This window comes from Mesoplodon densirostris, chromosome 13 (genome assembly GCF_025265405.1).
Source record: "Mesoplodon densirostris isolate mMesDen1 chromosome 13, mMesDen1 primary haplotype, whole genome shotgun sequence".
Classification (NCBI taxonomy): Eukaryota; Metazoa; Chordata; class Mammalia; order Artiodactyla; family Ziphiidae; genus Mesoplodon; species Mesoplodon densirostris.
Genome location: NC_082673.1, coordinates 24,084,522 through 24,106,946, shown reverse-complemented (window position 1 = coordinate 24,106,946; position 22,425 = coordinate 24,084,522). Strand labels below are relative to the sequence as shown.

General features: G+C 43.5%; 1 protein-coding gene across 2 annotated transcripts in view; it reads left to right on the top strand.

Moving 5' to 3' along the window:
- Window positions 1-1,302: 1,302 nt before the first annotated feature.
- Window positions 1,303-22,425, top strand: part of ZNF704 (zinc finger protein 704) — a 217,127-nt gene continuing 196,004 nt past the window's right edge. For both annotated transcript variants that reach the window (XM_060115851.1, XM_060115852.1), the window contains exon 1: window positions 1,303-1,949. In XM_060115851.1, the coding sequence (XP_059971834.1) occupies window positions 1,449-1,949 (501 nt within the window). In that variant the 5' untranslated portion in view covers window positions 1,303-1,448. The remainder of the gene's footprint in view (window positions 1,950-22,425) is intronic.

The following is a 22,425-nucleotide window of genomic DNA, read 5'->3' as shown; positions in this document are numbered from 1 at the left end:
CAACAGTTGGAAGACATCATAAGTGAGCATTTAATGAGCTGCCTTCAAGTGTCTAACAGGGCACATGATGTTAAATCTCTTACAGTAATTACCATGAAAGGGAGCTGAGGGTGAGGTCATCTTTTTACACTGGCCTCATGGAGGCACCTGCCAGAATGTGTGGTGAGTGAGATCCTCCCCAGCTCTCAGCTACAGAGGTGGAATTTGGCTTACGATTTGAATGTAAAGGACACGGCTTACCATACAGCCTAACCCCAAACAGTAGCAAATGACTTTTCTTTGTCACACCTAAAAATCCTTAGAAAGTGACAGTGCCATTAGTTATGTGGCGAACCGGTTATGTGTTTGGTTTCCACACTTGATCTTACTTCGTATTAATTTTTACAATAATAAACTCAAGTAATCTTGAACCCTCGCCCCGGTTTGTTTCTCCAAAGGCCCAGACAGTGCCAGCAGTCTACACATTGAATGGTGAGAACCGAAGGCTTCTTGAAATTTAGCCTTATAATCAGGCACTCAAGGTAAAAATGCAGAAATAAAAGCTGCAAGACTTAGCACAGCGCCAAGAGAGCTCAATAGGAAGGGCCTAGAATGGTGTGTTCAAGGAGACGGAGAGATTGGCGGGCAATGTCCTGAAACAGTACCTCAACAATCCAAAGGAGTCTGATGATTCAGGTTAGGAATTAACGCCAAATCTCGGGTTGGTACACCTTCCCCGATTTCATATAAGCTCAAGAGTAGTCGCCTTGCCCGGCAGAGACCATTAAATGACTTGCGGCAAATCTCTTCCTTCAAAAGTCTGACGTTGACCGCCAACCCTACTTCCAGCCAAGTCGATCCTCCTCCGTCCAAAGGGGATAAGCAGCCACGGGTTAGCGTGGGCCCTCGCGGCTGGGCCGACCGTTCGGAAGCACCCGATTTTCGGAGGCTGTGGGATGGAAAAATAAATCCAGTCCGGGTTTTGTCTGCGCGGGGCGACCGGAGGGCTGCGAGGAATGGCTCGCGAAGAGGGGGGCGGTAGTGGAAAATACACAACACAAACAGCTCGCGCCGGGGCACGGCAGCTGTAGGCCCGGAGCGCGCGGGCCCGATCGCCGGCCGCATGGAGCGAAGCGCGGCCCGCGGCTCCGGGGCGGCGGCGACGGCGGCGGCGGCGGCAGCGCGCCGCTCGCTCACACCCACCCCCGCCCGCGGCCGCCGCGCCGCCCCGCCGTAGCCGCCGGCCGCCGGCGTCCCCACGGGCCGGTCCAGCGAAGGCGGCGCCCGCGCTTCTGCAGCCAGTGGCAGCCGGCGGCCCGGGGAGGCGGCCCCCGCAGCCCCCCGCAGCCCCGCGCCCCGGGCGCCTGCGACCACAGCGGCCGCCCGGGGAGGAAGAGGAGGAGGAGGAGGACGAGGGGGGAGGTGACAAACTCCGGCTCGGCGCGGCGGCAGGCAGCCCGCGGTCAGGCATGCAGGCGCGGCGTCTAGCCAAGCGCTCCAGCCTGGGCAGCCGCCGGGGGAACGCCGCGCTGCAGCCGCCAGGCCCCGCGCCCACCCGGGAAGGCGCGCTGCCCGGGCTGCCGCCCCCCGCCCCGGCCCCGGCCCCGGCGCCGGCCCCAGCCCCGGCCCCGGAGAACTGGAGGCCGCCACTGCCGCCGCCGCGCAGCGCCGGGACCGGCCCCCCTCGGGCCGCCGGGGCCGCCGCCGCCTCGTCTCCGGTGCTGCTGCTTCTGGGGGAGGAAGACGAGGACGAAGAGGGCGGGAGCAGGCGGCGGAGGGGGCTCGGGCGGGTGCAGGCGAAGCCCCGAGGGGGCGCGGAGGAGGAGGATGACGACGAGGAAGACGAGGACGAGGAGGTGGTCGTCGAGGTGGTGGACGGCGACGACGACGACGAGGACGGCGAGGAGCGCTTCGTGGCCCTCGGCCCCGGCCGCCAGCTCCCCAAGGGCCCGGGCCGGGGAGCATTGAAGGTGCGTGCGGGTTGCGGGGACTAGCGCGCGCGGGACCCTCCTGCGCGGTGAGGGGACGGGCCCGGGGGCCCGGCGCGGAGCGGGATGAGGCCGGTACCGGGAACCGCAGAGGCCGGGACGGGAGGGGTGTGTCCGGCGGCCTGGGCGGCCGCGCGGGTAGAGCTAGGGGGCTGATGAGCTCACCGCTCGGGCCCCAGCACCTTCACCGGGCCGCCGCTCCCACTTTCCTCCAAGGCCGAGGCGGGCGTGCTGTCTGATGTGGGTGCGGGCAAAGGACGCTTCTCCCGAGCGAGGCGGGGAACTTGGCGATGGGACGAGGTAGGCGCCGGTCTGCGCCCGGTGGGGACGGGCGAGGTAGGGAGGCAGTGAGGTTGTAGTCCTCCCCGAGGAAGCACGAGTGGCCCCCTTCCCCTTACTCTGAGGACTCGACAAGCTCATAGGAACTAGCAAACAGCTTCTCTTGTCAATCTCTCAACCCCTCCTGCCTCCAAGAACAATTGTGGATGAGTTTCCGTCAAAAGCGCCTGTGAGGGAACCGGTAAACCCAGAACAGCAAAAAACCAAGTCCCGGTGTATACATGCATTTTGCTGGCAGCTTTTGGCAATGCCGCCCCGCCCACCCCGCACCCGCGGCTTAAAACTCGACATTGTTTAGCACTGGGGTTTTTCCCCCCTCCTCAACATAGAAAATGGGGAAAAAAATAGGAAACCAGAGAAAGTGGGGGGAATTTGCCATTTAAAATAGATGTGAGTTTCTGCTGAGATTTCAAGCAAAGGCCCTTGTGTACTGAAGCACCGAGAGATCTTTCCGTTTGTGTATCTTCAGGAGATAAGGGCTTTATTATTACACAACTGACTGGCTGGGCTTTCAGGCATGTGATTGGCCAAAGCAAACCACGTTGAGGTTCTTGCACAGTGTATGTTGCTAAGAAGTTTTGAGGGCAGCAAGTGGGAAGCAGTGGAGTGAGTGATTTTTCTGAAGAGTGGTGCTTAAAATCAACTGGATAAAACTATTGATAGGAGTTTTCAGAAGATATTGGTATTTCAGGAAGAAAAACACATAAACAAATGAGCTTACTAGTTAGAGACTATGAAAAAAAAATGTTCAGGGGCTTGTAGAAAAAAGTCAGCTCCTCAAAGCATGAAACTGCAGTTCCAAAGAAATGTTAAACATCAGCATTTAGAATAGCCCCAGAGTAGACTTGGGCACAGATTTCTTTCCTAGACCACCCTGGAAATACCAGCTCTGGGAGTGAGAAATTTTCAGCAAGTAGTCATTTGGGATGATAGTTTTTGACAGTTGCTTGTTGGAATCCAGACCATGACCACCATCATTACCGTGGTCTAATAAAAAGCCCGCATTGTATGGCTACAGGATATAGCTGGGTTTGGAATTAAATCACATGACATCAGTGACATTAAGGAACAAGAGTAGTGACTCCTTAGCATTTTTGTTCAGAAATACTGAAAAGATGTCTTGTGGCTTGGACAGTGGTTGCACAGTTTGTGATAGAAAAATTGATTATAATTTATGGTCCGTGCTCAAAGCAAACTCAATGTAGGAAAAAGAAATCAAATCTATAAAAATAAAAGAACTAGGGTGTGATCATTCACACTATCAAAAAAGATTTTTCACATTTCCGAGCAAATTTCTGCTTAATTCTTTCAAAAGGGGCTTCATTTTATATTGTTGTGGTTTGCCCATAACTTTTCAGGAATTTATATATTGAGTAGTTTGAGGTATAATTTTTGTAATCTTTTACTGCTTTAAAGCCGTCTTGACACTGCATCTGAAGAGGTATTTCTGATGAATAAAATAGTATCATCTTATTCTAATGCATATATTAATGTCAATATCTTATATATATTTAGGCATTCATTTATTCACATATTTATCAAGCACCTAATATGTGCCAGGAACTATTCTAGAACACAGCAGTAAGCACCTTCCAGATGCCCACATCCAGCAAGAGAAGCCAGAGCAACAAGCAACCAAACAGACAAATAAATAAGCATGGCGCTTGAGATTGTGATGCATGCCATGAGGGAGATAACGATATCTCAGTGTCTAGGAGGAAGGAGACAGCTTGTAGGGAGAAGGCCTCTCTGAGGAGGGGACATTTGATCTGAGATTTGAGACGTGCAACTTGGGAAGATCTTTCCAGAATAACAGTTGCAAAAGTCTTGAGGTGGGAAGAGGGAGAAGAGGATGACTATGGCTGGAACTTGCTGGAGATATGTCAGGGAGGCAGGTAAAGGCCAGCGACAGAGCGCCTGGTATGTCAGGGAGGCAGGTAAAGGCCAGCGACATAGAGCCTGGTGGACCTTTTTAAAGTAGAGTAAGAAGTCTTTGGAAAGTTTTAAACATACAAAATGGTTTGTATTTTTAATAAGGTCATGCTGTGTGGAGTATAGAGGACAGCAGGGAGGAGCAGGGGTCCAGTTAGATGGCGATCGTTGAAGTCCACATGAGAGGCGAGGGCACTTTGGACTAGGAGTGGAGTTAGAGAGGAGGGAACAAATTCAGGATCGATTGTGAAGATCCACCTGCAATAACTTGCTGATGGATTATGTGGCGGGGGGAGGGTGACAGAAAGAAGGGAATGCAAGATGAGGCCCCAGTGTAAAGGTTGGCCAAATGTGCCATTTGCTGAGATTGGGAAAACTGGGAGAACAACAGATTTTTGCAAAGAGAAAAATCAAGTCTTCTGTTTGGGGCATGTTAAGTCCAAGATGTCGCGTAGACACCGGCATGGAAACTTCAAGTAGGCGGATGGCTGTAAGGTGTGGAGCTGAGAGGAGAGGCCACAGCTAGAGAGAGAAATTTGGGAGATGTGTTGATGTCATTTAAAGCTGGGGATGAGAAAGAGAGTGCAGCAGGCCAGAGGACAGCCTTGGGCCAGACTCTGGGGCACAGCACTGTTGAAGTTTGGGTGTGGGAGGAGAAGCCGGCAAAGACGATAGAGAAGCAGCAGCCAAACATGTCAAAGGAAAACTAGAAAATGGAAAGTCCATTTAGTTCCAAAAGTAGGGAGTGATGAACTGTGTTGAATACCACTGGGATATGAGTAAGATAAGGACAGAGACATGTTCATTTGGATTCGATAATATGGAACATATGGGTATCTGTAACCAAAGAATGTGAAGTCGGGGATGCGACCCAAGTGGGCTGAGCAGTGAGTAGAGGCAAAGGACATAGTGAAAAACTCTCTTGTTGGGGGCTTCCCTGGTGGCGCAGTGGTTGAGAGTCTGCCTGCCGATGCAGGGGACGCGGGTTCGTGCCCCGGTCTGGGAAGATCCCACATGCCGTGGAGCGGCTGGGCCCATGAGCCATGGCCGCTGAGCCTGTGCGTCCGGAGCCTGTGCTCCGCAACGGGAGAAGCCACAACAGTGAGAGGCCCGCGTACCGAAAAAAAAAAAAAAAAAAAAAAAACTCTCTTGTTGGAAAGGAGAATAGAGAGAAGGGGGAGAGAGCATATGGTTTAGATTTTTTTAAAGATAGGATACTGTAGACTCTAATGTAGTGACTACAGCATGTTGGGAATGATCTGTTGTGTGTGTAGGAAGTGTATTTGTTTTCTGTTGCTGTGTAACAAAGTACCACAAACTTTTTGGCTCACAACCATTCTCCCGGTATATGTGGGTTAGGAGTCAGGGCCAGGCTTGGCTGGGTCTGCTGATGAGTCTCACAGGGCTGCAGTCAAAATGTTGGGTGGGCTGTGGTCTCTTTGGGAGGCTTGACTGGGGAAGAATTCAGGTTGTTAGCAGAATTCATTCCCTTGCATCTGTAGGTGTGAGGATCCAGCTTCTTGCTGCCTGTTACCTGTAGGCTGCCCTCAGCTCCTAGAGCCCCTCTCCCCCAGCCCCTCTCCCCCACCCCACCTCTACTCCTGCAGTACTTTATTACATGGTTTCCTCAACATGGCCTCTTACTTCATCAAGTCAGCAAGGAGAATCTTAGCCCCTGTCTGCTGGCAAGATGGAGACTCATATAAGGCACTGTAATCACAGGAGCAGTACTCCATCATCTTTGCCATATTCTATTGGTTAGAAGTGAATCATGGGTTCCACCCACACTTAAGGTGGGGGAGATATGCAAGGGCATGAATACCAAGAGGTGAGAATCATCGAGGGTTACCTTGGGGAGGAACTGAAGATGCAGAGAAAAGAGGGATGAGTTCAGGAGGAAGGTCCTTAGAAAAGTCACAGGGCAGGGGACCTGGAAGCCAAGTATAGGGATTGGTCTTTGACAGAAGCAAAGACCCTCCTTCCATTGAATTAGGGAGAAGGTAAAGAAAGTAAGTCCACATGTGGGTAGTTGTATATTGGACGGTGGTCAGATGAAGTAGTATTCACCTGATGGCTTCTGTTTTCCCCCTGCAGCAGGAGGGAAGGCCATCAGCTGAGAGCAAAAGAGATTTGGGATAAGAGCTAAAGCCAGGAGGTAGTGTTGTGGGAGAGCGGGAGGGCAAGTGTACCAGGGAAGTCAAATAGAGTTGCTAGACAGTGTCAAGGGCCCATCTGATGTTTGTGGTTCTACTTGTACAGTATAAGCAGTCTGTCTGGGTATGTGATTTTCCCCACCTTCATTCCATTGGCTCAAGCATAGAGTGATAGTAACAAACAGAATGCTAGCTGATGTTTATTAAGCTATTTAATTCCTATGCTAGTGCAAGTCTAAGTGTACAGTCTCATTTAAACTTCATTACATATCCCTGAGTCAGGCATTATTATATCATCCTCATTTTACTGAAGTGATAAGCAGTTTACTTAAAGATACACAGGTGTTAGGTGGCAAAGCAAGATTTTGAGCCCTGGGCAGTCTCACTCCAGAGCTAGGACCATTAGGCCTTACACTTCACTGTCTCTTGGAGACAAAGCAGAGAGCTGGATTCAGCAGAGATGCACTTTAGCCAGGTGGGTGAGCAATGACAAGAGAGAGAACACACTGTTGACGAAGTTGGCACTGCTGTGACTGTAATGATGGACTATGGGATCTAAGAAAAGTAAGGGCAGGAAGGAGCCATGGGCTGGTAAAAAAGTCAGGGGTCAGTGGATTGGAGAAAACAAAGAGGAATCAATAAAGTCATTGAAAGAATGGGAATGAAATGCAGGACAACTTGGGTTCCAAGGTGATGTTAATATGAATGAATATTTGCTGAATACTTATAAGCCAAGAACTGCACTAAATAAATGCTTTCTATGAAGGAGGATCTTCTGAGAAATTATGATTTGGGAATCAGGATTCTCCAGCTGAGTGTACTGACTTGGATGTGAATTAGCACACCTGAGGCTTCATGGTCACAAGCAGAGCCCTGGTTCACATCGATAGCCTGTGCTTTTAATCTCCCTCTATTTATTTGTGATGTTTATGCCCATTTATATCCAGGAGTATTTGGGAAGGCTGAGGAAATAGAGGAATAGATGCTACTAAGTATCTGAGATGCTTGATTACTGTAATGGCTGCTAATTTGGGCTTTAAATGAGACAAGAAGACAAACTTGGTATTACACAGTTTTCAATTTCTGATCGAAGAAGCTTACATATTTATGGGCGGTGGTAAGATTCCACACCCCCCAAAAAAACAAAAAAAATAGCCTCCTGGGCCCTTGAATGAGGAACACCAGGTAAATAGTATCTCCAACCAGAGCTTAGTAATAAATTTAAAAATAAATAAATAAAATACAAGGACACTGTCAAATGGAGGAAGGATTCTAAAATAAGTTGCTACTCAGTGAAGGCAAAACAGTAGGAGGCTGAGATAACTAGGCTCAGGACTGTGTTCTGCGATGCCGTGTATTAGTTATGGACAAGAGCCGGAGAGTCTGAAGGGATTGATAATGTAGTGTCATAATAAGGTTAGGAGAAACCTAGACCTGAAAGACCGCTATTAGTTCTATCAAGAGTTCATCTATTGGAAAACCGGGGAGAAAGTTTTTTTTTTTAATTTTTAAAATACATTTATTTATTTTGGCTGCATTGGGTCTTCGTTGCTGCGCGCAGGCTTTCTCTGGTTTCGGTGAGCGGGGGCTACTCTTCTTTGCGGTGTGCGGGCTTCTCATTGCAGTGGCTCTCGTGTTGTGGAGCGTGGGCTCTAGGCACCCAGGCTTCAGTAGTTGTGGCTCATGGGCTCAGTAGCTGTGGTGCACAGGCTTAGTTGCTCCATGCGGCATGTGAGATTTTCCTGGACCAGGGCTCGAACCCATGTCCCCTGCATTGGCAGGCGGATTCTTAACCACTGCGCCACCAGAGAAGAACAAGGGAAGAAAGGTGGTTTTTTTTGTTTTTTGTTTTTTTTTGCGGCACGCGGGCCTCTCACTGTTGTGGCCTCTCCCGTTGCGGAGCACAGGCTCCGGACGCGCAGGCTCAGCCGGCCATGGCTCACGGGCCCAGCTGCTCCGCGGCATGTGGGATGTTCCTGGGCCGGGGCACGAACCCGTGTCCCCTGCATCAGCAGGCAGACTCTCAACCACTGCGCCACCAGGGAAGCCCAGAAGAAAGGTTTTTAAGTGAGATAATATATGTCAAAGTGCCCACCTTCAGTGGTTAATAAATATTAACGGAGAGGAATCTCTTTCATGTGTACCAGCTCTTTGGGGTGGTTAGCACATCTATTAGACTGTCTCTGGGCTATCAGATGGCTTTAAGAAGCCTTTGGCAGGGACCAGTGCAGCAAGCACTGAATTCCAGTTTGCTGATAAGTATGTGTGTTGCAAATGGTCTGCGTTGGCTCGAGGGGAAGGCATGTGCTTCTGATACCAGGCAAAGTTGTCATTCACTGAACTGTCGACTGCCAGACTTGGAAGGGAAACAGAGATTATCTGGTAACCCAACACCCTCTTTCGACTGCTCAGTACACCTGGGACCAGGGAAGGTGAAACGCCTTGTCTGGCTAGGGCTGCTTAGCAACTTAGGTGGGACCAGGATTAGCACCCTGGTCTGCCAAACCCCAAGTTCTCGCCCTCCTTGCTGGGTTAGTGCTTTGTGCCTGGAATGATCTGCAGTTAGTTCGCTCCGTTAAGAGTTGTGGTGAGAGAAATCACAGTTTCCTGACGTGATCTACCACTCACTGCTTATCAACTTCTATTTTTGGAATGCTCTTCCCTCTTAAAGTACCTCAGGGAGAGGTGGTCTCATTTCCGGCTGTGGGAGGTGGGCAGGACCCTCTGTGAATCCTGTCCAGGTCAGTCCCCGTCCCTGTGCAGTTCCCAAGGGACACATGTGCTCAGAGGATGGTAGAAAATGGCCAATGAGCCCCATTTCATTGTGAACCGAGTTCCCTTCATCTCTGGCTTGGTGTGCCTGGTAGACTGGCCTGGAAGACGTAGTTTATACTCAGCCCTTAACTAGGGCCTCTCCTCCTCCACCAGATTTGACTGCTGGTTGAGCCTGCGGTGCCCCATAGCACAAGGGTTAGAAAAGGAGGAAGAGCGAGAAGTCAGCCCTGCCTGGAATCCCCTCACCTGAGCTTGGAGAGGAGGAGCTTAGTGAGGGATGTCCTTGACCTCTGAGAGCCCCCGGAGCCTATTCATTGGTAAACGTGTCCTGGTCACATTACCCTGTCTTCAGAGGAGTGGGAGCCTTTCCCTGCCCACTACAGTGTGCACAGTCAGAACTTCTGGTCTGCACACAGCAACCAGTCTTGTACCATGGCTTGATACAATGTCTGCTAAAGCTGAGGAAACTTGACCTTTAATTGTCCTATCCCATCTCTATTAAGGTAAATGCACAGTTTCCATTAGACTTTCTGAAATATTTGAGAACACTTAAGAGACCCTTATAGCCAACCTTCCAGCCTAGTCGAATCTCTGAAATAAGAATGATTTTCTGGGCTTCCCTGGTGGCGCAGTGGTTGAGAGTCCGCCTGCCGATGCAGGGGACACGGGTTCATGCCCCAGTCTGGGAAGATCCCACATGCCGTGGAGCGGCTGGGCCTGTGAGTCATGGCCGCTGAGCCTGTGCGTCCGGAGCCTGTGCTCCGCAATGGGAGAGGCCACAACAGTGGGAGGCCTGCGTACCGAAAAAAAAAAAAAAAAAAAAAAAAAAGAATTATTTTCTTTGGGTTTGCTGTCCATATTTCTGGTCATTCCCTCAGGAGATGTTTATTATGGGCCATTACTTGCCATGTTCCTGATATGCATGTGGGAAACAGCAGTCAGTAAGGCCGACTTCCACTTCTGGGGAGCCTACAGCCTGGCAAATCCCTGCCAGGTTGTCGATAAAGAAGTTCAAAGCCCCTTTTCCTCTTTATCCCCAAGATCAAGGTTACATCTGCCCAGAGACCTTGCTTGGCTACCACAGTTTGGGATGTAATTTTGATATATATCCTAAAACATTTGTAGCCAGTCTATATGAAGAAGATTATATGGGCTGGCCAGGAGGTCATTCCTGAATAGCTAGTCAAAGGATGAGTTTAGATCACCAAATCTGGCAAATAACTTCTGTTGCTCTCATTTACTGGATGAAGTGGGAAGGACTATAACTCTGAGATTCGTGTAGTGGAATTAGAGTGATTAAGTTCTCACACTTCATTGAAGATACTATTTGGAAAACCCAGTGTTATAATTTATACATAGGGGAAATAGGCTGGACTCTAGAGTTTTGAAGGAGAGTCTGTAATTTTAGGGTAAGAACTTTGCAGTAACATACAAGAGGGGATCTCATCTTGCAGAAGACCGTGGAGCCTTGAGGTGCAAAAAATTAAAAGGGTTCTGCCTGTTCGTGGCTCCATGAGGACTAAGAGTGTATAGTCTCCGTGCTACACATGACAATTTCCAGTGACACACTTGCTTTCCTTACATTCTTGTCATAATGGAAGGCTGAGCGAAAGTAAAGCCTCACTGATGGGAACTAATTGGGGATGGCTGGTCTCTCCTTGTGGTGATGGAAGTATTCTGTATTTTGCCTGTGGTGGTGGATACACATACCTGCATATGATAAAATTGCATAGAACTAAATACATATGCACTTGCACACATACACAAGTGAATACACGTAAAACTGGAAACATCTGAATAAGGTTGGTAGATTATATCAATGTCAATTTCCTGATTATAATATTGTACTATTATTTTGCAAGGGTTACCACTAGAGGAAAAAAAGAAGTGCTCCAACATTTTAAATTAAATCCAATTTTTAAAGGCAATGTGCCTTGAAATATCATTTAATAAAACCTACAGACAGGATAATTTTAGTCCATTAATATGACTTGTGTAGTGGGCTTGTTAGTAAGATGGGAGGGACCATGGTTGAGTCAAAGCAGATGATTCCTCTATCTGCCCCCCTCCCCACTGTTTCTGTGTAAATCAAGATGTGAGGTAACAGGCCCTGGGTTCAAATTCTGGCTTCTCCACTTGCTAGTTGCATGGCCTTATCAAGTAACTTGATGTCTCAGTGCTTCAGTGTTATCAAATAAAATTGGTATAATATGGTTCTGTCACTGCCTATTGTTATTAAATATGGCCCACAGACCTCCTGAACTTAGACATGGATGGCAATTTATCTCCTTTATGGTTCCAGAAAAGAATCTTTTGTAAAACTTTGTTCAAGGCTTCAAAATCCTGCAGTTATTTTGACTGTTACAGCTGCCTGCTTGTTCCACACCACCAAGGTATTTCAGAGAGCTGCCTCCTGAAGTGACTTCATTCATCTGAACTCTGGGGTGTTCCATTGTATCAGTGGTGAGCTTGAATCTTCCCTTTCATCTCAGGAAGCTGTGAGTCATTTATCTACTTGTGCGAAGAGGAAAGAAACATTCTAGCTCTCAGGCTCATCAGTCTGTTCAGATCTATAGCTCTTATATTGGAAAAAACCTGGCTAGTAGCCTTACAGGCGGGAAAAGGCTAACCACGCACGTTGAATTATGTGTCTATGTGTGTCGTTGAAGCCTGCGATGGAAATACAGTGATGTCCCCTTTCACCTCTAACTTGCATGTGGCTGAGAACCCCTGAGGTGTGAATTCGCCCTTTCCATCCTCCTCCTCTGCACTGGTGTCTGTGACCTGTTGTGCTTTTGTTTGGTGAAGAACTCACTGTTCTTTGGGTAGATGGGGATGCAGAGCCCAAAGTTTACTTCTAAACTCTTGTAAATACTCACTTCTACTATTGGGAGATAATCTAGATGGAGGAGAAATGGACTCTGGTTAAACAGCATGGGGAAATCCAGTTAAAAAGAGAGATACAGATTTTTTTTAAGTTATAAAATGTTTTAAACAGAGAGGAAATTGAATGAGTAGTACAACACCCATATACCTATGAAGAAGTTATTGACCATAGATGCCAAGGGCCATTTTGAATTTATAAGAAGGTGAATATAGATTGTGGCATTCACATATTTATTGGGCTACAGAGCCTTTTTTTTTTTTTTCTAGAACGTCTTTCCCTTGGGATACATTTTGGGATATAACGGTTTAAAATTATTTTTCTAAATGGGAAATCCATGGATAAGTGGCTTATACTTGGGATAACTTACTAAAACTACATTATTAAAGAAATAAATTATCATACACACAGAGAAAAGTTAAAATATTTTTAGTGGGTCCTGCAAGCTTTGAAATATTTTTTCTCATAAAGCTGCTAATTTCTTCAGTATCAAGTTTCTAAAAAAAAAAAAGGAGTATTTTATGTGGTGAATTTTCATTTGTGTATCCGTGAATACCATTCCTGTGGGTGAAATTTAAGAACTGGTAGCAAACCCTACTTCTCTTGGTAAATCAGGCTCCATGATGGGTCTAGTGGAGGAGATAGGAGGTATGAGAAGTGCTATCATGACAGAATTACAAGGTTCCCAGGGAGCAGAAAAACACACGGTGCTGATACCCAGGCAGGTATACTTAATAATATGTTTTCCACATTCTAGAAGAAAAAAGATTGAAAGTATCACAATTGTTTAAATGAAGAGATTGTATAAATTCAGTAGGAGACTAGGATTGACACATTTTCTGTCAACAACAGTATGACTACTTTAAATAAAGGGGTTAAGCATTTGTGAACACAGTACCTTGTGTAAGGACTCTTTACTGGCTATTGTTCAATATTTATTTCAGTATTACCCAACGTTTAATGCATTATCATTTTTAGAGGACTCTCATAGCTAACTTGGTAATCTTGGAAGGTGGATTTATTTATCTCCATGTTATAGATGTGGAAAATAAGTGTTGGAGAAGAATGGGGCAGTTTCTGTGGACAAAAAAAAAATAGAGAGAGAATTTTTTTTTACCAAATGACATATTTGTCAAACATTTCAGAAAACATTTGGGGCCAACAGATTTAAAAAATAATTGGAATTGTTACCTAAGCAACAATGGAAATTTAAGGAAAGAAGGGCTTTGTTTTGCAGTACATTTTAAATTAAAAGAACATGAAATACGATTTTCTTAGGTTGTCATAAACACTTTCATGTAGCTTATTTATTCTTTGAAAGTCGGCTACAAGTGCTTGCTGAAGAACAAACGTCACTAATTTGTATCAGTTTGGGTTAGGATCCAAAGTTTAACTTAAAGAACAATTTTTTTTAAATGTAAGCTTTTGACAATGTTTCAGTTAACAAGTTCATATACTTACAACTCAAAACTAGTTTAACAAAATGTTAGAAAAATAGTAGAAATATTAGCATAAGGATCTTACGGCTTATAAAAAATGAATATGTGAAGAGTATCTGAAGGAAAAATAGTCGTTTTCATCAGATATTACTTGCAATAAAAATTATCTCAGAAAAAGGAGGAAAATGGACCTCTGAGCCTATGTAAGCATACACCGATCACTATAGCATCTTAGAGTGGGAAAGAGGAGGTGGACAGTGTGGGAGGAGCCACTGGAAGGTTTGAAATGACCCAAGGTAGGGTTTATGGAAAGGGAAGAGGAACTGCCATGCCTGGTGGATGTTTATGAGGTTCTGAAAATGTGCTCTTAGCCATCTGTTGGGTGACAGCAATATTCTTCACCTCTTTATTCTTATTCTAAAAGAGAGTTCTATTCAAATAGGTCTCTCAACTCTCTGTATTGATTTTGTCACTTGAAATGTTCTTGCAATCTAGTACAGAGGTTATAAGAGAAAATTCTTTTTACTTTAAAAACTATAACAGAAATGATGAGTAGTTTTCACTGCTTGTAAACTATGGCTATCTTTATGTGTTAAAATTGAGTTATCTCAAAGATCTTGTTTAAATTCAGTGACAAGTTAATGGTTTGACTGTTTAAAAAATTTGTGTGGCAGGTGGTTGCTACTTCATTCAATCCCATGGTTATTTCATTCAACAACTATTCACTGAGATCCTCCTACTCTTTGTCAGCTCCAAGGACACAGGAGAGAAAAGGAAGGGTTCCCCTTCACATTCTAGCTGGAGAGACAGACAGTAAACTTTGCAGATGGTTGTGCGTTGCTAAGCTCAGAATGCATGGAGGAAGAGAAGATTTGGGTTGGAAAGGGGAATCGAGTTCTGTCTTAACTATGTTAAGTGGGAGATGCCTGTAAGACCCCCATGTGGAGATGTCAGGTAGACAGAACTAACGATAAAAATCAGAAGTCATGGGCACATGGACAATATTTAAAGTGATGGGATTGGGTGAGAATACCTACAGCGCAGGTAGAGAAGAGAAAGTGCCTAGGACTGAGCCCTGGAACACTTCAGATGTAATTCTCCATCTCTCTATTTCTCTCCCTCAACAGCTTTCTTATGATTTAATTCAGGTAACATACCATGTAATGCTCCCTTTTAAAATACACAAGTCAGTGTTTTCTAGTACAGTCACAGAGCTGTACAGCCATCACCACAATCAAATTTTGGGGTATTTTGTCAGCCCAAAAAGAAACACTGTACCCATTAGTAGTCACTACTCCGTACTGCTTTGTATGTACCTATACTTGTGTTGTTTTACTTTATTTTTCAGTGCCAGTAAGTCTTTATTCATTCATTGTGCTTCTTCAGGAAGAAAAGAAAGCAGGAGGGAGAGAAGGGTTAACATGTGTTAGAAAACAGTAAGAGGAGGGAGAGAAAAGAAAAATCCAGTACAGCAAAGTCAACCATTTAATGAATAAACGCCAATGGCGGGGTCACCACAGCCCTAGGGAGTCTAGTCTCCTGCAGTTCAGGAAAAAAGGGAAAGGAATCAGAGAAAGAACACAGACAGGTCCTCATTCTCCTCCCCCACTCTCTTCCTTCTTGTAAATTCCAGATAAAACTTTGGTTTCCAGCAGTAAACATGGAGTTGAATTACATCCAGTCTACATCCTATTAGATGATCTTGCGTTCACTTTGACATCAGATTCTTGCATCAGCAGAGGAGTCCCTGAGTGCACTGGATAGACTTTCTTTCCTTTCTCAGTCTCCCACTCTGAGTTTCTATGTGGAAGCCCCTTGCTATGGGTTGGAAATGAGGGCTAAAGTATTCCTAGTTTATTCAGGTTTTATGCAAGTCTTTTAGGGTTTAGAGTCATCCCGAGAATTAAATATGTATGTGTGTCTTGTTGTTTGTTTTGGCTAAAGGTGGGACAGGAGGCAAGTTTTCAGGACAGAAGAACTTGTCCAAAATAGGAAGTAAGGGAAGGAGAAGCATGAGAACATAGGCAAGGAAGTCCTGCTTTGTGAAAAGTGGCACTGAGCTTATAGTTCACGTCTTCTGGCCTGGTGCAGACTCTTTTGACAAAAATGCTTTGATTATTTTTCTTTCAATACAAAAAGAAATGTGTAAACAAGAAACACCCCAAAACAACATGAGAAAGACCAACATATTATATTTACACAAACTAGATCACATAGCAGTCACCAAACCAGCCACTGGTGAAGTCCTACAAAGCTTGTGTACCACTTGAGTCAGTTTATTTTAAAATAAAGATTTCTGGTTACTATATTCAGAAATTCTGATTTAATAGGTCTGATTTATGACTCAGAGATGGACCCTTTTTAGAAGCACCCCAAAATCCACAACCACAGTTTGAGAAAACTCTCCTATAGGGAGGGTGGGAGGGAGACGCAAGAGGGAGGAGATACGGGAATATATGTATATGTATAGCTGATTCACTTTGTTATACACGAGAAACGAATATACCATTGTAAAGCAATTATACTCCAATAAAGACGTTAAATAGATAGATAGATAGATAGATAGATAGATAAATAAATAAATAAAAGAAAACTCTCCTAGACCACAGAAAGGTCTATGTCCCCAGCGTAGTGTCAGTATTTTAAGGAAAGTTTAAAATCAACCATATGAGGTTATTTGTGAGACAGTGACAAAATATGCTCCTTTTACTTTCCCATATCTTTCTGACAGTGCTAATAACACCATCCAATAGGATGCCTTCTCCCAGAAAAGAGATGTAAATTCTTCTGAAAGCAGTTATACTATAAGCAATTAGTGAGATTTCTTCATTCCTTTACATGAATTAATTAGTGTGTAACTAAATGTCCTGAAGAACCAAAATCCAGAAACTGGAGGGAGCTCAATTTGGGAAGACTGCACCCAGGATGATACACCTCGCCCACTGTTTTCTATTACATTTGCCATATTTCAGCACACAGTGCTCGGAGAGGTAGGTCTGTGCTGCTCTCCCGATTTGTCAGTAGAGTTCTCCTTTCTCCATTAGCTCCCCGGGCACTATTGTTACCCCTGCAGCAGGGGACACTGGCCCTGGAACCACAAAGAAGCTCTTGTTTAGAGGACCATCTGGAAGCCACACAGAAGTACAGAGTTTTGAAAGGTTAAGGATTCTAGTTTTGTTCCAGGCATACATCCCAGGCAGCATGGGAGAGTACAGAAGTTTCATTCTTAAAATCTTGCTTACTGGGGCTTCCCTAGTGGTGCAGCGGTTGAGAGTCTGCCTGCTGATGCAGGGGACACGGGTTCGTGCCCCGGTCCGGGAAGATCCCACATGCCGCGGAGTGGCTGGGCCCGTGAGCCATGGCCACTGAGCCTGCGCGTCCGGAGCCTGTGCTCCGCAACGGGAGAGGCCACAGCAGGGAGAGACCCGCATACCACACACACACACAAAAAAAAAAATAAAAAAAAAATCTTGCTTACCTAACACTATCTTGAGATTTTTTTACATGCAAGAGTGCGTGTGCTTACACACACACACACACACACACACTCACAGGCCTTACTCTTTGTCTTCACTCAGACCCTTTTGTCAACTCTGACCTGTTTTAACCTCTCTGTGTCACCTTCCTGTTCAGGCTGATTTACAGTCATCCGGTTGAGAGGTAAGTCAAAGTCGTTCTTTAGAGTAAAGTTATTCCTGCTCTGGAGCCCTGGAGCCCTGAGATTCCTCCTATACCTGAGAACACAGTATGCAAATGAGGGCCTCTCAGAATAAAGTATTCAGAAATACAAAGTCAAAAGAGTTATGTTAAGGAAAATAAAGAAAAAGATTTAAGTACACAACAAATGTCATTCCTACATAGCTAGTACTTTGGCATCCTGAGGGGAAGCATGACCCAAGTGAGAGTTATGAGCAAAGAAAATTGTAATAGATCAGAATGGCAGGGGAGGGAAACATAGTGACAGCAGGCCTTCAGATGGTCCCCCAACACCCTTTTTTCTACTATCATAACCTGTGGCTTAGGATAGTTCCTAGAGCCCTGTAACAACAGTGGGTCATAGAGGAGACAAGACACGGAAGAACCCTGCCCTACCCCAAGAGAGTCCCTATCACACAAAGTAGTAGCTTCTTGAACCTATTGCCCTGGTCTTAATGTTTTATCTTTTTATTGATACTTTAGCATAGGACATACATCCCTCTTCAAAAGGAAAACAGCTTCCCTATCTAGGCCATTTTCTAGCCTAGAACCTAAAACCTATGATCAGAGATAAAGAAGAATATCTCATAAAGTTAAAAGAGTCGATTTATCAAGAAGACATAAAACCCTAAATATTTATACACCTAATACAACTTCAAAATATGTGAAACAAAAGCCTACAGAACCAAAGGGAGAAATAGACAAATCTACAATTATAGCTGAATATTTTAATTACACTCAATTATTGATGGTTGGTAGCAAGAAAATGTAAGAATATAGAATATTTGAACAATACTGTCAACCTAATTAACATTTATAGAACACTACACTGAATAATTGAAAAATACTGTTTTTAATTGTTTAATAAACATTTACAGAGATATACTATATACTGGGGGGAAAGCCAAGTCTCAGTAAATTTCAAAGGATTGAATTAGAGTAAATTCTTTAACCACAATGGAATTAAATTTAAAAATCATTTTAAAAAAGGTCACTAGAAAATCCCCAAATATATGAAAATTGATCAGTATTCTTCTGAATAATCACTTGGAAGAAAGAAGAAATCACAATGGTAATTAGAAAGAGCTTTAAGTGAAAATTAAAATGCATCCTGTCAAAGTTTGCAGAAGTTAAATCACAGCTTAGAGGGAAATATATAGCTTTAAATCAGTGACCTAATCTGCCATCCAAAGAAGCTAGAAAAAGAAGAGGAAAGAAATAAAAAAAGATACGGTGGGAAATCAATGAAATAAGAAATAAAAAACAATAGAGAAAATGTATGAAACCAAAAGCTGATTCTTTGAGAAGATCAAATCCTAGTTATACTGATTTTATAAAGAGAGAAAACACAAATCGCCAAAGTCCAGAATGAAAGAGAGGATGTCATACAGACCTACAGACTTTAAAAGGATAATTAGGACATATTACTTTATGTTAGTAGAGGACTTTATGCCAGTATGTTTGACAGCTTGGATGAAATGGGAAAATTCCTTGAAAAACATAACTTAACAAAACTGACCACCAGAAGTAACAGGATGTTTGAATAACCTACCATCTGTTAAAGAAATGGAATTTATAATTGAGAACCTTTGCACGTGGAAAACTCCAGGCCTGGGTGCTTCACTAATGAACTCTATCAAATACTTAAGGAAGACATATGTAGTACTAATCTTACAAAACCCTTTACCAAAAAAAAAGGAAGATGGTATATTCCCAATAAATTTTATGAGGCCAACGTAACCCTAATACTAAAAACATACAATGATATTACAGATAAAGAACATTATAGAATTTCAATATACATAGATACAAAAATACTAAACAAAATATTAGCAAATCAAATCTAGCCATATAAAAATGGATAATACATTATGACCAAAGTTTCTTTTTTTTCTTCCAGGAATATAATTTTTGTTAAATACTTGAGAATCAATTGGTATAATTAACTATATTAATTAGATAGGAAAAAGTCACATGATCATGTCAATAGATGTAGAGAAAACAAAGTTCAACACCTATTCATGATTTAAAAAAAAATAAAACCTCTCAACAAATTAGAAGTGGATGGAAATTCTCGAATTGATAAAGAGCATATATAAGAAACCTATAACATCACACTTAACAGCAAAAGACAATTTCCTCCACCAATATTAGGAACAAGACAAGGATGTATGCTCTAGCTCCTTTGTTCAACATAGTGCTAGAGGTTTAGCCAGTGTGATAAGGCAAGAAAAATAAATGAAAGGCATAAAGATTAGGAAAAAAAGAAAGTAAAACTGTCTCTATGTACAGATGATATGATCATCTACAGAGAAAATTCTAAGGAATAACAAAACTACCAGAACTGATGAGTGAACTTAGTAAGGTCCCAGTATACAAGGTCAGTTTACAAAAATCAGTTTCATGTACTGCATTGAAAAAATGAAATTAAAAAAAAATGTTTATAATGGCATCAAAATCTAAACACTTAGGGATAAAATTAATGAAAATATACAAAAAATATGTGTGAAATCTATTAGACAGTGATGGGAGTAGTTAAAGAAGACCTAGACAAATGAATTGTCATACCATGTTCAATTAGTAAACTCATTATGGTTAAGATGTCAGTTCTTCACAAGTTGATGTATAGATTCAGTGCCATTCCCAGTGAAAATATCAGCAGGACTTTTTTTTTTTTTTTTTTTTGCAGTACGTGGGCCTCTTCACCACTGTGGCCTCTCCCGCTGCGGAGCACAGGCCCAGCGGCCACGGCTCACAGGCCCACCCGCTCCGTGGCACATGGGATCCTCCCACACCGGGGCACGAACCTGTGCCCCCTGCATCGGCAGGCGGACTCCCAACCACTGGGCCACTAGGGAAGCCCTCAGCAGGACTTTTTGTAGTAATTCACAAGCTAATAGAACATGTCTGTGGAAATACAAAATATCAATATATAATAGAAAAATAAGAACAAAATTGCAAGACTTACTCTACTGGATTTCAGGACTTACTATAAAGTGAGAGTTATCCAGACATTGTGCAGCTGGTGATACAGGATAGAAAGGTAGAGTCATGCAACAGAATAGAGAGGCCAAATACAGACCAACATAGATATGGCTTAACAAAGTCACCAAAGAAATCTTTTCAACTAATGGTCCTAGAAAGAAAAGAAAAAACCTCTATCCCTACCTTGCACCATACACAAAAATTACTTCAAAATGAATCATATATATAAATATAAAAGCTAAAACTTATAAACTTCTTGAAGAAAATAGAGGAGAAATCTTTTCAACCTCAGGGTAGGTGAAGAATTTTTAGACAAGAAAGCACTAACTATAAAAGAAAAAAAATAATGAATTAGATGTTACCAAATTTAAATATGTATGACCATCAAAGGACGCAATTAAGAAAATAGATTAATAATTAAATAGATTTCCTCTGTTATTACTTTTACCTGGGACTATCCAAACATTGCATTCATTATGTGCCTACTCTGTACCAGTCCCTTTGCAGGATGCAGAGAATATACTGTTAGATAAGAAAGATGTGGTCCTCGTGGAACATGCAGTTTAGTGGGAGAAATAGACAAACAATTAAATAATTACAATATGAAATGACAACTGCAAGGATGGTGAAAGTATAACACTCATATTATGGTTTTCATTTTACAAATGTAGAAACCTGGCAGTGGTTAATAACTTGCTAAGTTGCAAAGGCAGTCTTAGCTCATATTTGCTGACTCCTATTCTCCCCCTTGCCCTCTACCTTTTTTTTTTCTTCTTTCCATTCTAAGCAAAGGGAGCGGAATTTTAAACTTAAGCTTAGTGGCCAGGATCAAGTAGCAAATGTTATTCATGCTTTTAGTATACTAGGAAGAAAAATGGAGTTGTAGCTATTTAAAGAAATTCCATTTCAATGTTGCTGTTTTAAAGCCTTGTTTTAAAGTTAGTTTTTCAGACTATGATGTCGACATCAAAGTTAGGCAAGTTTCTCAAAGGATATTCTCTTGCTGTATAGTGGCCGGGGAGTTGCAAAGGAGAGCTCTGTTCAGGCAGCCCATCTAATCTTTGCTTTGCTAACTAGTTTCAGTGTATCCTTTTTTTAAAAGTTGGCAAAGTTAACAGGAAGGTGCTGGGAAGTAGAAGTAGAGAAAAATATAGGACTTGGAGCATATCACTCGGGAAAGAAGACTTTACTTTTTAAAGTAAACGTGTAATAGGAAATGCATGCTTTTGTCCTTTTTTTTTTTTTTTGCGGTATGCGGGCCTCTCACTGCTGTGGCCTCTCCCATTGCAGAGCACAGGCTCCGGACGTGCAGGCTCAGCGGCCATGGCTCACGGGCCCAGCTGCTCCGCGGCATGCGGGATCCTCCCGGACCGGGGCATGAACCTGTGTCCCCTGCATCGGCAGGCGGACTCTCAACCACTGCGCCACCAGGGAAGCCCTGTCCTTCTTTTTACCCTTGCATTTGTGACAACAAAATATTTATTGTGTCTTGTGCTCTTATAGTGCTTTGTACTCTTTAGAATCATTTCACATACAGTACCTTTTGTATTTCTTATGTTTTTGGCAGTCACTATCATTTCAGTTTAATCATGAGGCAACCCTGGCCAGAGGTTAAATGGCTATTTCAGGATGACTTCATAAACAACTTTGAATCCTTTCTTTCTGAATTTCCCCCCGTTTTTGTCTCATCTGCCATATATTTGTAGATTTTCATGTTGACATGTTTCATTATGACTCATTCTTGCCTTAGTCTTCTGTTTTCCCATGTCGAACTAGTGATACTTATCTTGTCTCCCAGTGACTTCCAAGCCGTCATCATTGTCTTTCCTTCCTCCAAAAAGTCCTATTATTCTGATTTTCTCCACTGTTAGTGGTACCAGACCCCATTAGAGATACTTGAGTAGGAGTGGTTGCTCAATCAACGTTTATATACATAGAAAATGAAAGAGCAAGCATGCCATTGTACATTTTCTGTTGATTTTCCTCTACCACCTTCCTTCTCTGTATCTCATTTATTACCAATTCATATTTATTTTTTCTACCATTTTTTTTCTTCCCTAATAATTACTCTCTTTATTCCTGTAGTATCCTCATTGTGTACTTTTTGCTTCCATTCCCTCCTCATTAAAGTCTGTTTTCCACAAACCTGCTAAAATAATCCTTGGTTTTATGTAACTTTTTCATATCATAGAAGTAATACTTGTCCTGATAATTCAAAAGTCCCCATAAGAAGAAAGAAGGAATTAATAATCACC